The 16,816-nt window shown below is 34.6% G+C and overlaps 1 protein-coding gene across 6 annotated transcripts in view; it reads right to left on the bottom strand.

The window, feature by feature from the left end:
* Nucleotides 1-2,198: 2,198 nt before the first annotated feature.
* The window catches only part of LOC110462255 (cadherin-23-like), a 71,176-nt gene continuing 56,558 nt past the window's right edge, over nt 2,199-16,816 (bottom strand). For all 6 annotated transcript variants that reach the window (XM_021516147.1, XM_021516146.1, XM_021516151.1 and 3 more), the window contains 12 exons: nt 16,523-16,663; nt 14,560-14,703; nt 13,967-14,270; nt 13,345-13,845; nt 11,954-13,179; nt 11,296-11,578; nt 10,702-10,850; nt 10,215-10,398; nt 9,377-9,477; nt 6,788-6,828; nt 5,803-5,935; nt 2,199-4,992 (listed from right to left, as the gene is read on the bottom strand). In XM_021516147.1, coding sequence (XP_021371822.1) covers nt 4,874-4,992; nt 5,803-5,935; nt 6,788-6,828; nt 9,377-9,477; nt 10,215-10,398; nt 10,702-10,850; nt 11,296-11,578; nt 11,954-13,179; nt 13,345-13,845; nt 13,967-14,270; nt 14,560-14,703; nt 16,523-16,663 — 3,326 coding nt within the window. In that variant the 3' untranslated portion in view covers nt 2,199-4,873. The remainder of the gene's footprint in view (nt 4,993-5,802; nt 5,936-6,787; nt 6,829-9,376; nt 9,478-10,214; nt 10,399-10,701; nt 10,851-11,295; nt 11,579-11,953; nt 13,180-13,344; nt 13,846-13,966; nt 14,271-14,559; nt 14,704-16,522; nt 16,664-16,816) is intronic.

Raw genomic sequence — 16,816 nt, 5'->3', positions numbered from 1 at the left:
GTATCACTAGTATTTTATAACCTAAACAATTCATCTCTAGTATCACCAATATCTTATAATCTTACCAATTCATCTCTAGTACCACCAGCGTTTATAACCTTACCAATTCATCTCTAGTATCACCAGTATTTTATAACCTTTACCAATTCATCCCTAGTATCACCCGTATTTTATAACCTTTACCAATTTATCTCTAGTACCAGTAATATTTTAAAACCTTTACCAAATCGTCTCTAGTATCACCAGTATTTTATAACCTTTACCAATTCGTCTCTAGTATCACCAGTATTTCATAACCTTTACCAATACATCTCTAATATCACCAGTATTTTATATTCAATATCTTACCAATTTCATCTCTAGTATCACAAGTATTTATAACATAACCGATTCGTCTTTAGTATCACATGTTTTTCATAGCCTTTACCAATACATCTCTAGTATCGATATATTCAATATCTTACCAATTCATCTCTAGTATCACCAGTATTTTATAATCTTACCAATTCATTCCTAGTATTACCCGTATTTTATAACCTTTACCAATTTATCTTTAGTATCACCAGTGTTTTATAACTTTTACCAATACATCTTTTCAATAACCCTTCCCTTATATGTATAACTTTTATCTTCAGTGTCACGAGTATTACCTATTCTTTTCTAGTATTACTTGTATATTATAACTTTACCATTTAATTTCTGGTATCACTAGTATTTTATAATCTTTCCAATTCATCCCTAGTACCACCAGATTTTATAACCTTACCAATTCATCTTTAGTATCACAAGTGTTTTATAATCTTACCCATTAATTTCTAGTACCACCAGATTTTATAACCTTGCCAATTCATCCCTAGTATCACCCGTATTTTATAACCTTTACCAATTCGTCTCTAGTATCACCAGTATTTTATAACCTTTACCAATTCGTCTCTAGTATCACCAGTATTTCATAACCTTTACCAATACATTTCTAGTATCACTATATTCAATATCTTACCAATTCATCTCTAGTATCACCAATATTTTATAATCTTGCCAATTCATCCCTAGTATTACCCGTATTTTATTACCTTTACCAATTTATCTTTAGTATCACCAGTGTTTAATAACTTTTACCAATACATCTTTTCAATAACCTTTACCTTATATGTATAACTTTTATCTTCAGTATTACGAGTATTACCTATTCTTTTCTAGTACCACTTGTATATTATAACTTTACCATTTCATTTCTGGTATCACCAGTATTTTATAACCTAAACAATTCATCTCTAGTATCACCAGTATCTTATAATCTTACCAATTCATCTCTAGTACCACCAGATTTTATAACCTTACCAATTCATCTCTAGTATCACCAGTATTTTATAACCTTTACCAATTCATCCCTTGTATCACCCGTATTTTATAACCTTTACCAATTTATCTCTAGTACCAGTAATATTTTATAACCTTTACCAATTCGTCTCTAGTATCACCAGTATTTTATAACCTTTACCAATTCGTCTCTAGGATCACCAGTATTTCATAACCTTTACCAATACATCTCTAGTATCACTATATTCAATATCTTACCAATTCATCTCTAGTATCACAAGTATTTTATAACATAACCGATTCGTCTTTAGTATCACAAGTATTTTACCAATTCATCTTTTCCATAACCCGTACCTTTTATGTAACAATTTCATCTTCAGTATCACGAGTATTAGCTATTTAACTTAATCTTTATATCAACAGTATGTTATGACCTAACAACTTCATTTTATAGACCATTGTAGTACATTACCTTACAGATTTATTTCTTTTATAAGTAGTATCTTATAACCTTACCAATTTATCTCTAATATCCCTAGTATTGTTTTAATTACTGATTGATCTCAGCTTAGAATCATATGACCATGACTTCCATACATGTAGTAACATCCGATGAGACTCAAACCAACAAAAGAAGTAACATTACGGTATATGTAAGAATCTGAAATGACACGTTTTTCCTCAAATCAACGGATGTGAAAGTCAGTTAAAAATAAAAAATAAAAATGGTGTTTTTCGAGTAAATTAACGAAATATATCCTGTAAGGTAAAATGCGTCGAACGCGTGTTTCATATACATTTTCTTGTTTCCAACCTAAAAGCAGTACTGACATGCCAACTATAAACACAACAAAGCTTAAATGTGGTCCTTATTAGATTTTAATAAAAAAATGAAATCATATTAAAGTGATCATAAAGTCAAGTAAAAATAAATCAAATCAAAATGAGAAAAAGGTCCATCTTACATTTTCTAACACACAATTTGTATCACAGAACCATGATGAAAGACGTCTGGTTAGGTAGACATGATAGGTAGAATATCAACAATTTATAGAGACAATGTATAAAATAACAGTAACAAAGACATAACTAACAGCACTTTCGAGTCTAGACTCTGATATACGCACGCCATTTCAGCATATATTTGCATCGTTATAAACAGTTCTAGCTGTTTTTCTACAGAGAGAATGGTAAAGTATATATAGTTGTACGCTGAGACTAGTTTAAGTTCAAACTCAATTATTTTGAAATAAAACATATAATTGAATAAAATATAAAAGACTAAAAAGTTAGAGAAAATTGCTAAGTATACCAAGGACATACAATGCAGACGTAGAACCTATGCATAGTTTGATGAGAAATGAAGACCTCTAAACAATCCTTTGGATTTTAAACAAACTATCTTTCACCGTTTCATCCTGTTGCATGTTATATTTTTTTCTCATTAGAAGTCTCTCATGATATCGTTAATCCCGTTTATAAAGGACATCTTGGTATCATAATCTGATATTTGAATAAAGAAGTACAATATATTAACTTTGTTTATTTTACAACAATAATGAAACAAACTATCTCAACTTATAATATTTTTTTTGCTGGCCCAGATGTTAGCGCACCTACGAGAACATAAATCTGGCAAATAATAATGACTCATTAAAAGTTCAACGACACAATCTTAATTTTTGAGATACATTGTAGCTGTCATTATGCGGAATTTTGATATACCTTTGTTCTAAAAAAATAAATAAAACAAACAATTGAAAAATTTAAAAAACCTGAAAATATAGTCCTATATTTTGAACGGTATATCTTTGATATTCATTAAATACCATTCTCAAAACCATTTTGAACACTTTCAAAGAAAATTAGCAAGATGTTTTTTGAAAATAATATACCAATTATTATAGGTAAGATATTCTAAAAAGTTGAAAATAGTTAACACGATAATACAGGTTTAACTTGTAAACCAATAAAAATGAATAGAATGAAAAGCACTAAAAGTGATTTTGTGTGAGGTAAAAATAACAATTTTGGTTTTATGAATAGAAATACATTCCTGAGTAGATATAAACTTGAACATCACTATCAAAACATCGTTTTAGTCATATACTTTAAATACAATTTTGGACATATTTCATTATAAAAAAAACATGTTACATTGTTATATGGACAGACGATTGTTATAGGTGATGTAAGCTTGTGCACCCTGAACCCTGTATTACAACACATAATTACACGACTCAAACATTATAACACTACGAGTGTGGTATTCTCCGTAATTCACGGTATGTATAAACAATTCGTGGTTTGTTCTAGAAACAACATCTGCGGAAATAATATTCCGCAGCACAACCTCAAAAATAATCAAAAGTCTAGATTAATATAAACATGATACGATATGTTTTTAATTGATTTAATGTATAAAGAGAAACATGTTTGAGCTTTGCTAAACAATTTTGTTGTTATTGGTTTAAACTTTGTTTTATTCAAATTTTGTTTGACAATACATCGAAGTACATGTTTTATAGAACAGAAAAGGAAACAAAAACAAGTGTCGTGACACTTATGTAAATTTGTTAGCTTGAATAATTGTTCTAATTGATGTTGACGTCACAGCCTGCTTAACGGTAATATGCATTACACGTTTTGTCAACATACTGTTCTGATTTAATTTGATTTTCCGTAAACAAAAACGAAATCAGGTGAACATATGCAATGGGATTTTTTCATTACGTGTCCGGTCCAAACAATAACGATACACAAAAGTACAGCACACTGGGTTTCTAATCGTTACATCAGCCCACGTTTTGCCATAACGACTACAAATCATATACATTTTGGTCAAAAAAATGACAGAACGCTAAAAAAACCATTATAATTTCTTATTGCAAGATTAACACAAATATGATATAACATAAACAATATCGCCTATGTGATTAAAATTGTATCTTACGAAAGAAAACGATTAAGGATCGTAAAAAAGTTAGTAACTTGTATTGTACAAAATACAATACTACGAAAACAGTATCAAACCAAAGTACAAATATAAGTAATACGTATACTGTCATGGCTACGAGAAAACGAAATTTCTCAGTCATACTTAATACATAATTGTTTGACGTAAACATTTTTTGGCATGTGTTATATATAATGAGACGGGTTTCGTTTACCGTGGCACAAAGCAATTAACATGTTTTTTACAAGTGTTCAGGATGATAAAATGACATTAATGTCACAATAAGTACTTAAAAGCTTTTAACAATGATACATTGATCTAGTCGACGAGATTATGGTACAACCAGATAAAATATATTAACACAGTCAATAACAACTATTTACAAGAATTTGTGTATATTAAGGAAATAATTATTAACAGATTCTTTTATAAATATAAAACAAGTGCTCTTAAAACGTAAAATATAGATTCTTAAAATTGTTAACCAAAACAAAATAAAACACTTTCGAAAATAAATATAAAATTAGTGAAATGATCAATTACGACTCTTGTAAACACATGGAATGATTAAAACAGTATAGCTATTGACGGAAATTGTCAGATATCTAATCCATCTGCAACTTTCCCCAAATCGATTTTGACCGGAGTACCGCTCTGTCTTTTAATCCATTGCCTTTCATTTGTCTTTGTGTTATATTCATAAACCTGTCCGGACGCTAAAACACAATATATATGCACGAATAAATAAAAAATTAAAAAAAACCCAATAATAGCAGGACTCTAAGAAATTGGAAAATACTTTTTTATCTTTCATATATTCCATTTAGATTTAAGACATACCAAACTTATCGCAAGTGTAATAAACAATTATTCATGAATTAAATAGAGAATAATACATGCCTTTTTCCGCATCACACCCAGTATCAACCCGAGACTGAAATATCAGCCCGAGAGCCGAAGGCCCGAGGGCTTATATTGGTCGAGGGTTGATACTGGGTGTGATAAGGAAAAAGGCGTGTTTCATTCTGTTTATTAAATACTTACTAATAAAAGCTGCTATCTTAATATGATCTATTTTTCTTTTGAAATATTGAAAAACGAAAAATGTCCAAAAGGGGTGTGATACATGTTTTGCGGGCTGATACAGGTTTTGGGGTGTGATACGGCGGGGGCTGATACGGCTTTTGGGGGGTGATACGGCGAGGGCTGATATGGGTTAGAGCAATTGTGTTGTATCGCATATACAAAAAACCCATATTTATTAGTAAGTATGTAATACATATGCATACAGTGTGTTATCGATTGTTTTGTCACATTGGTGTCGATTTAAACCACACATTACAACATCCTTTTCAAAATATTAACAAAATTCTTTTGCAAAAGTTAAAGCTACATCTATAGAAAATGTTCGACGATAATATCACTCGTTAATGATGAATTGAACACCATCAGTAACGTTGCTTCAATAAATGCTTAGAAAAAAATATTTATAACATACAATTCTTGTTTATTTCACAGTCGCTTACCTTGATCAACAGCACGACCATCAAACTCTCGATTAGTAACAATAAAATCGTTGTTTTTCTGCCAGGAATTTATGTCTCCGCCTGGTTCACTGACAAATGCAGACTTGTTTGGATTTTTGCTTGTCAGAGCCGACTATAACATAAACACAACAATAAACACGTAGTATATGCATTTACATATTCAAATAAGTGATGTCCTCTTAGATGTTCAACTGGCCATAACCGATAAAATTGATGATTGTTTTTGCTGAAATAAAGTCTAATATTAGGTCATAATGGAATGGGTTTTTTTTGGGTTTTTTTAACAATAAGTAGATGGAGTGAAGTTAAAAAAGGGGGCAAAATACGGTATTTTATTAAGATGATTATAGAAATCTAAAAGGTCCGATTTTCAAAACATTTATATGTAACTTATCAAATTCTATTAAAATAATGAAAAATGAAAAGGCAGAAAATGAAGCGCCTTGCTATATGCAAATTATCCCATGAGATAACGATAGGACTGAAGTAAAATGGTATGATGTTGGTCATATCGAACTGGACAATAAATACCATATATTGTCTTTTTTCAAAAGTTCACCTCCTCATTGTCTATGAAGGGACCAAGTGATACAAAAACGAAACCCTATTTCATGATAGCCTGCCCCTTTTTTTCCTGCTGAACCATTTAAGTGGGCAACCATATTTATTTACGAATTTGCAACTTATTTTATTTACTCATGCTTGCAATCTAATTAAAATTATATCTTCACATCGCTCCCGTTTTCTGATATGTCGCGTAACAAACAAAATATAGTTATTGGTTAATGATTAACGATCGTGTAATTATAATCCAACTTTTACCGTACTCTATTGTTTTTAAATAATATATATATATATATTATACTTTGTCGTAGTAATAACATTAGTATACACTGTACACAGGCCTGTTACCATTAAGGTATTAAGAAACATTTAGGGAAGTAATTAAAACCCATTCACTTACGGCTGCTGCAGCTGCTTTTGCTTGCTCCCGCCGTCCTGCACCTTAAATGTAATAATCAGTGATCGTGTATACTATTAGGTTTATGGTAAATAATGAAATACTAATATTTTTTCTAGTGGCCCTTTTCTGGGTAAACTGATGAATCAGATAGCAGTATTCACTGTGTTAATAACAACACTATAGATTGCGATGTCACGATCACAGGGTGAAGTGTAGCAGTATTCACTGTGTTAATAACAACACAATTGATTGTGATGTCACGACCACATGGAGAAGTGTAGCAGTATTTGGTGTGTTGATAACAACACTATAGATTGCGATGTCCCGATCACATGGTGAAGTGTAGCAGTATTTGGTGTGAAATATAATCAGTGATCGTGTATACTATTAGGTTTATGGTAAATATTGAAATACTAATATTTTTTCTAGTGGCCCTTTTCTGGGTAAACTGATGAATCAGATAGCAGTATTCACTGTGTTAATAACAACATTATAGATTGCGATGTCACGATCACATGGTGAAGAGTAGCAGTATTTGGTGTGTTAATAACAACACTATTGATTGCGATGTCGCGATCACATGGTGAAGTGTAGCAGTATTCACTGTGTTAAAAACAACTCTATAGATCGCGATGTCACGATCACAGGGTGAAGTGTAGCAGTATTCACTGTGTTAAACACAACACTATAGATTGCGATGTCACGATCGCATGGTGAAGTGTAGCAGTATTCACTGTGTTAAAAACAACTCTATAGATCGCGATGTCACGATCACAGGGTGAAGTGTAGCAGTATTCACTGTGTTAAAAACATCACTATAGATTGCGATGTCACGATCACATGGTAAAGTGTAGCAGTATTTGGTGTGTTGATAACAACACTATAGATTGCGATGTCACGATCGCATGGTGAAGTGTAGCAGTATTCACTGTGTCAATAACAACACTATAGATTGCGATGTCACCATCACATGGTGAAGTGTAGCAGTATTTGGTGTGTTAAAAACAACACTATAGATTGCGATGTCACGATCACAGGGTGAAGTGTAGCAGTATTCACTGTGTTAAAAACAACACTATAGATTGCGATGTCACGATCGCATGGTGAAGTGTAGCAGTATTCACTGTGTTAAAAACAACTCTATAGATCGCGATGTCACGATCACAGGGTGAAGTGTAGCAGTATTCACTGTGTTAAACACAACACTATAGATTGCGATGTCACGATCACAGGGTGAAGTGTAGCAGTATTCACTGTGTTAAAAACAACTCTATAGATCGCGATGTCACGATCACAGGGTGAAGTGTAGCAGTATTCACTGTGTTAATAACAACACAATTGATTGTGATGTCACGACCACATGGAGAAGTGTAGCAGTATTTGGTGTGTTGATAACAACACTATAGATTGCGATGTCACGATCACATAGTGAAGTGTAGCAGTATTTGGTGTGTTAAAAACAACACTATAGATTGCGATGTAACGATCACATGGTGAAGTGTAGCAGTATTAACTGTGTTAATAACAACACCATTGATTGCGATGTCACGATCACATGGTGAAGTGTAGCAGGATTTGGTGTGTTAATAACAACACTATTGATTGCGATGTCACGATCACATGGTGAAGTGTAGCAGTATTCACTGTGTTAATAACAACACCATTGATTGCGATGTCACGATCACATGGTTAAGTGTAGCCGTATTTGGTGTGTTAATAACAACACTATAGACTGCGATGTCACGATCACATGGTGAAGTGTAGCAGTATTTGGTGTGTTAATAACAACACCATTGATTGCGATGTCACGATCACATGGTTAAGTGTAGCCGTATTTGGTGTGTTAATAACAACACTATAGACTGCGATGTCACGATCACATGGTGAAGTGTAGCAGTATTTGGTGTGAAATTTACAACATGTACTATCAGGGCTATACCTTTAGTTCTTATTAAAAATCAGAAATAGAACATTCAGATTTCTTATTGAAGTCCGATTATACTAAAATTCATATCATTGATACTTTTAATGTTTTCAGTAGATGTGTTATATATCTAAAATATCGTAATTTAATAAATAAGTGATGGCAAAGAGATAATAACTGTGAATTTTAACAGTACACATATTGATTAGATGGTAATTTTGTTTCAAACATTAATAACAGGAAAGTAAAAAGATAATTTTGGTAAAATATTAACAATTCTATGGTACTAGCACTAGTTACCCCAACTAAGTTAGGATGGCATTCATATACACTCCAAATGCCATGGCCCATGTGTTGACGTCATCATTAGTATGACGTCAAAGTTAATATGTTAGACAGCACAGACCTTCGATGAAAGATGGCTGTTCTATTCATTGAAGAAGAATACGCGATTCATACACTTATTTGAACTAAACGCTGAATTTTATAACACATATATGATTTCTATGACATAAAAATACTCAAAAATTATAAATATAAGTATTGATTTGTGTTGGTATGGCATTTACAGGCTGTATAAGTAACAAATTTTTGCAGGCAAACAAAACATAACGCGCGTTATTGGTGTGATATCCTCTTGAGGGTACGTTTACATTTATACTTACGTGAATATGGAGGAGGGCGTGGCTTCTCGGACCAGCTTTTGGTATTGTTGTTGCTTGTTTCTGTCACTTCCGCCCTTGGTTCGGCTGCTTTTGCAGCGGTTCTGACAATTTCAGAAAATTTGTTGATTTAAGTCATTATTAAGGACGATTAAGTGAAGCATATAATTAATTTGGCGTTGTTTTCATTTACAGTCACAATTATCAAATAATTACGTACATTGTAAACCATTTACCATTTTTTTTCATAAATATTGATGATAAAATTACCTAATATTATTTTCATTAATGAAATAACAAACACACCTAACTCATTCCTAAGGTTCCTTGTTAGATACCTTTAAGTACCTATGCTAACGCAACATCTAGATGAAGCACAAATTAAATTATGTATGTTTCTGACATAGTTATTCGCGTATTTTTAATATGCATAATATATCTTAAATTTGCATACATCTGGATTTCAAAATCATATTTAACATATTATCTGCATTCATGGTAAAGGATAAAACGGAAAAGTTTCACCAGAAAAAATGTCATTTTCAGTTGTAAACAAACCGTATACTGTAAACGTACTTGTTTCAGCGCACCCAAATTTTAATGCATTATCGAATTTAGCGATTATATTACTGCATTTATAAATTGGCGCATAAAAAAGTTGCAAAAGAGCAGAATATACAAGAAATGCAACTGGTACATTCATTTTTTACAGCAATATTTAATGATTAAAAGGCAATAAAATAAAGATACCGCTTAATATGTACGTTAAGGGTATCCTGCGAAATATACACAGGAACTAAGGGTACGGTTCAATAACTATAATTATAGTATATGTATTTACTTTCTTGCCCTGAGGTATTTGATAATCATAATCGTAGTCATGGCGATGCATGCCACTCCAATGAGAACACAAATCGTGGTCACAGCAATTCCAGTAGCCGTCTGTATCCAAGGTGTGCTAGTATCAGCCGTGCTCGTCTCGTAAAGTGTTATCTTCTGTATAGCGAAGGGGTCCCACGACGTCCCTAAAGAATTTCTCGTAAACTTTAATTGTATGTACAGGCAATCTAGATAAATCATCCATTTATCTGCTACTTAATTAACTGATGCGATAGTAACAAGGATGATTCCTAAACGTATGGTTTATTTTTGTCTTTATCTAGTAGTCTTTTACACGACGAATGAAATGCTAAATAATACCGATTGCGAAGAACTACTAAAAAGAAAATACGAAGAAATGACGTTGCTAAGATAGAACCATGTACCATTTGAATTGAATGGTGCTTTTCAAAAAAAGAAAAAGAAATGCAATCAAACCTTTACCGTACCTATTACACTGGAGGATGGGGTACCCGCGGTATCCGATGCTACAAATCCCTGGGCTGACGATGCACTCAGGAAAACTTTCTCTGCGCCAATGTTACCAATAGAATCTGTTGTATTGTCTTGTAGCACGTACATGTGCACAATAATCGCACTGAAATTGATAATTGATAAGTACGATATTTTTCTTGAGTAGAATGTATCATTATGTTTAAATTGTGATATGACAACAATAAATGTTATAATTCTATGTATCAAATTTAATAATATCTTCATAATGGAAGTTTTGATGATGGCTGCTTAAATTTCATTTCTAGCATACGCACACTTATTCTATTGGACTGCTAGGCTGCATTCGTTTATCGCGATCCAAACAGTTGAACCGGTTGGACCAGAGTTGTTTGTTTATGAAATAAGATCGGACCTAGTAATCTGATGCAGCTTTAATTTCAAGAGAGCCTTGACAAAGCCTTACAAGGCTTGCATCAACATTTGCTGGCTCGCCAGGATTTATACCCGAAAATGTTACATTTAAAAACAGACAAACCGGTTGAACCGGATACGCAAGAAAGGCCCTAGCTAACATAATAATGCTTTACCTCCCTGATGATTCGACGATACACCATCGCTTTACTGAGGCTGATGAATAGGTCACCTGGTACACCGCATCCAACTGACTAATGAAAGTACTTTCTACCGACTCATAGTAGGTTTTATTAACCCCTAAGTAGTACGAAATGACAACAAGGGACGGGGTATAAGCATCGATCCTTATCGTAGCGCTGGTGCTAGTTGTTAACTGTGGAGTCCCTCCGTCGTGTGAATACGCGTATGCCGTATAAAGCTTCCCACTGGATAGCGTTGACGATCGAGTTACTGCCCCTGTTGATAAAATGAAAGAAACGTCAAGAACTTTTTGGTATCTTTTAAGCAATAAAACTGTTGAAAAATGATATGAATGTTATTGTAAACCGTCAAACAGCTAATTGATATACTATAATATTCAATGATATATTATGATATATTTTAAATATTATATATAGAGTATATGGCGTCATCATATAATTGAAGCGAATGCCATCTGGATAATCAGTAGAAAACATAATTCCTTTGAGCTAGAGTTGCTTGGAACTATTGATAATCTTGAAATATGTTTTATCCATTTCTTTAATAATTGGTTTTATCTGTATTCCTGATTATATTGCCATAACTCGTTACTGTAATTTGTTTAATTTTAATGATACATTGAGTGCATACCAGTGCTGGAATCCATGGTAAAGTCACTGTTGGTGGTTGTGAAGTAATAATACAATTGTGCGTTTGCACCTTCGTCCGCGTCCGAAGCTGTCAGTGTTACGATGGTGGGATTACAAGAACCTGTATACGGTACCTCCCCGTTGTAGTAAGTGGGAGAAAATATCGGGGAATTGTCGTTCTCGTCTCCCACTGTTACCGTAAGAGTTGTGGATCCGGTTCTAGGTGTGGTGCCCGTATCCACAGCAAGAACAACTACAGTAAATGTCGCATCTACTTCCCGATCAATCGAGGATTTCACTTCCACAAGACCTGTAGACGAACCGATGGTCAAATACAGATCTGCTCTAGCACCGGCTGTTGAAGAGGTGTCAAAGGAATACAAAATGACTGCATTGACACCTGTGTCTGCATCAGTAGCCGACATTGTTGTTATCGATGTGACAACAGCAGTATTTTCTGTCACGGTTGCCGAGTAAGTTGTACTAGCAAATGCTGGGTCGTTATCATTCAGATCGTTTATTGTTATGGTAACATTCGTGTCCGACGATAGAACAGGTGTTCCCGAATCCTGGACACGGCACCATATCACGTACGTGTCAACACTCTCTCGGTCGAGGCTCGCACTTGTTGTTATCACGCCTGTTGACGTGTCAATTGTTACAGGGTTCGATCCACCTGACCAGTAGCCTATGATATTGTAACTTATTGCCGAGTTAACCCCTGTGTCTGCATCCGTAGCTGCTATAGTGCCAACACTTGTGCTCGTAGCGACATTTTCGTCCACTGTAAATGTGTAAGGTGCAGCTGTCCATGCTGGTGTATTATCGTTAAGGTCACCGATAGTCACTGTGCATGTTACACTGGCTGTTCTTGGAGTCGCTCCATTGTCTACAACATATACCTCTAATATGTATGACGCTGTTGTTTCCCTATCAAGGGCATTAACGGTTTGTAGTATGCCTGTCCCCACCTCTATCTTGAAGTCTGTGTTAGTGTTTCCAGAATTAATGGTGTAGCTTAACTGACTATTTTCTTCATAGTCCAGATCAGTGGCAGTGATTGAGAAGACGACGGTGTTGACGGCGGTGTCCTCGTCTATAGTGGTGTCATAAGTACCAGATATACTGGGGTCGTTGTCGTTCACGTCTATCAGGGAGATGGTTATAGTAGATGTACCGGTGAGAGGAGTGGCGCCTTTGTCAGTGGCAAGGATCACCATCTCGTAACTGTAATAATAAATCATATGCATGGTTTTTGAAGATGAAACTAATTTAAGAAACTGATCATACTTTTTTTTTATGATACATTATAGAGTTAATGCTTAAGGAAAGGTATTCTGTTGTTATCCATACAGTCAAACGGAGATAAACATGTATGGCATATTAACTTACCTGGCAGTCGTTTCCCTGTCCAGGATTGCATTTGTCGTTATGATACCCGTTGTTGTGCCGACCGTAAACGGTACGGATGATGTAGTGCTGTACTCAAACACGTTATTATTGTTGCTTACAGAATCAGCATCAGTTGCAGAAACCGTGGTCACGGTTGTAGTGACTACAGAGTCCTCAGATAAAGTGACGGAGTACGTTGTCGGGGTAAAAGTTGGTGTATTATCGTTTTCGTCTGACATGGTGATCTGGACAAGGCATTGGGCTGTTAAAGCTGGAACTCCGTCTACTGCCTGCACTATCAGCGAAAAGTACTGATTAACTTCGAAGTCTATTACGACCGTGGCGGTAATGGCCCCCGTGGAAGAGTCTATGGTGAAGTAGGATGCCCCATCGCCCGAGGATATCGAGTAAGCGATAGTCCCAAACGTGCTAGCATCACCATCAGTCGCCGCTACTTGTACCAACGTGGTCCCTGCAGCTTGGTTCTCGGCAAACGTCGGCCTAAATAAGAATTACCGCAATTATTTTCTGATTTATATGATAAACGTTGTTTATGAAAATAAAAAAAATCATTTAAATAGAAATTAAATATGTACATTTTTTTTTTAGTTTATATACATACGTATATGTCGATGATCCAAACACAGCAACTTCATTGACGTCATTCACAGTAATAGTAACGGTGGCAGTGACATAAGTTGTACCGTCATATGCGGTCACGAGGAGTTGATGATTGGTTGCCGTCTCGTAGTCCATACTCGTGACGAGTAATATAGTTCCCGCGTTCGTGTCCAACTCAAACATGGAGTACGTAGCAACGAATGCATAAGAAATGGAATCCCCGGTATCTACTGAATCTGTAGCCGTAACGGTCACTAATGTAGATCCTACAGCCGTATCTTCCCCAGCAGACAAAGCATACGTTCCTGCATGAAAATAATTTATGAATGTAGTAGTTACTAAATTAAAGCTGACGGTTTACTTGTTGGTGTTTACCATAGCTTACACATCAGTTTGCACTTCCATTTTTAAATGGACTTATCGATTGCACACGTATCATTCTATAGCTGCATCTAATATGTTATAAAATGCTTGCATTCAGAACTATATTGGAAAGCAGATTTTTATTAATTTTTGTCTTTGAGATTTTCCTACATACGCATAATGAATATAAAATTTGCTTATAAAATTTGAGTTTATATTTAAATACAATACCAGAACTTGTGAACACAGGCGACCCCTCGTCCACAGCCCCAACGTTGACGTCTATAGTCACTGTAGCTGTGAGTTCCGGAGAACCGCCATCTTTAACCGTCACTTGTAAGTTATAAAATGTGGTTGTCTCGTAGTCAAGGGCAGCTGCAATAAATTTAATGAATCAAATTCAACAGATGGTGCGTTTCGTATAATGTATAATTTCACTTAACGTAAAATTTACCAACAAGTTAAACTGTATTTTACCACTGTCACTACGGTATAACATGAAATGTTCGCTGTGTTAAAACATTCGTGTTTTTCGTGGTTGACATGGAACCACAGTATTACAGTCGTTCGAAATTTGATAGCTAAAAAAACCCAGAAATTAAATAAGCAGACAGATTGCCAGGGTCAGGCTCAGAACCTTTATATACATAAAGCTTACACTTTGCCGATGCTGCCATGCAGGAAATAAAAACGCACAGCGTCAATTGAATGTCTCATTTATGGACCACAAAGCGTATGCAAAACTTGACAGGGAAAGTTACAATTTATGTAAATCCAGAAAGAAACTGCTTTTGAATGCTTCATCTTCTATTTAAAAGGGATGCTACTCAAGGTTAATCAAAGTGCCGAGGGCACCCAGGGATGCTTTGTATGAAGGATTCAAATAATGGAATAAAGGAGGTGATATATCAGTACAGAATGGCAGTAAATAATAAAGAACATGTTGTTTAGTAAGGGTCATAATAGCCCACCATTAATCATAATTTTCAATAAAAATATATATAACAAGCAGAGTATTGCTAAAACAATATATGTCCCTTACTGGCTACCATTAGCAGTATAAATATAAGTAACGATGACCTTGACCCAACAGCCCTGAAATTGAAACTTGTCTGATATTATGGTCCTTAATTAGTGTTTCAAATCGATGGAAATCCTTCAAGGAATGAAGCTGCTACAGTGCAGACAATGGTCTTTTTCCAGTGCGTGTAATCGCGGACTTATGCAAGTCCCTTGTGTATCTCTCCTTCTCTATATATATGTATATACGGTTTTAATGTTTGATGTTCAATATGCTATATTCACGAAGCACTTGTATTATACTAATCGGGCCATTACCTAGAGACTGTATTGGGAAGCTATCTACAAACGCGTTAGCCACAGTTGCTGTCGCATTGGGAAGCTATCTATAAACTCGTTAGGCACAGCTGCTTACGGCTACTTTAGTATAAGTCAACATTCTCTTTCACTTGGATACTTTCCATTGGGACAAAGAAAACACGAAGCCTTTATAAAGGACAGTTATCAAACAGTCGTTCAACAAGTCGCGAGAATGAAACTACACAATTATGGACTAGGGGAGAAAACTCTCACACACACACTTTAGTGTATTGGAATATATACGAGGCGTAGTAATTTGAACCAAATATAGTTCGGAACTTTCATTGATTAAAAATGCCACTGTTAAAGATCTTTACATATTTTCTTTGATTTTTTTGTCTTATATAGATATATTTTACCATATTATAGCATTGATCATATCATGAAATAATGAACACATTATCTAAAGATCTTTCGCGGAAGGAGATAAAGTGTTGTTTGTTTTTTTGTGTGTAAAAAATATTCGGTCCAAAAAGCGTAGTAATCTGAGATTGATATAGTTTATGATGCTCACTGAAAAAACTCAACTTTTCGTTGAATTTAAAAAAAATCTTTGATTTATTGATCGTTTTCATATGTATTTCATCATTTTATAGCATTAATCATACCATGAAATAATCAACACAGCATTTAAAAATCTTCCGCGGAAGAAGAAAGTCTGTTGTTTGGTTTTGATTTGCCCAGGCTATGAATGCTGTACACAGCATCCAAAAAGTAGACTCTGTGTGGAACCCTTCTCGGCGATTATAACTGATGAAGTGTAACATTTGACCTAAATTATTCTTCAGTGTAAGAGTAAATACTGTTACATTACCACTGACAACAAGGGAGGCTGTAGATCCGGAAACGGTCACGCCGAATTTATTGTCCGGATTCTGTGTCATAGTGTACGTCAATGTGGTTCCAGCATCTCCATCAGAGCAGGACAGGTCTGATATCACTGCCGTACTAGTAGCTGTAGCAAATACATACTGCAGTGTTATCAATTAATCAGAAGGGCGAGTTAATGTAACATAGTTTATAAAGAAAGCAAGTATTTGTCACCACGATGGAACACCTATCCTCATTGCATACCAACATAGAGATTAAGAAAGTCAAACTAAAGGAG

This window comes from Mizuhopecten yessoensis, unplaced genomic scaffold, assembly GCF_002113885.1.
Source record: "Mizuhopecten yessoensis strain PY_sf001 unplaced genomic scaffold, ASM211388v2 scaffold10765, whole genome shotgun sequence".
Taxonomy (NCBI): Eukaryota; Metazoa; Mollusca; class Bivalvia; order Pectinida; family Pectinidae; genus Mizuhopecten; species Mizuhopecten yessoensis.
Note: the sequence above shows the minus strand (reverse complement) of the source record. Positions and strands in the feature narration are given on the sequence as shown.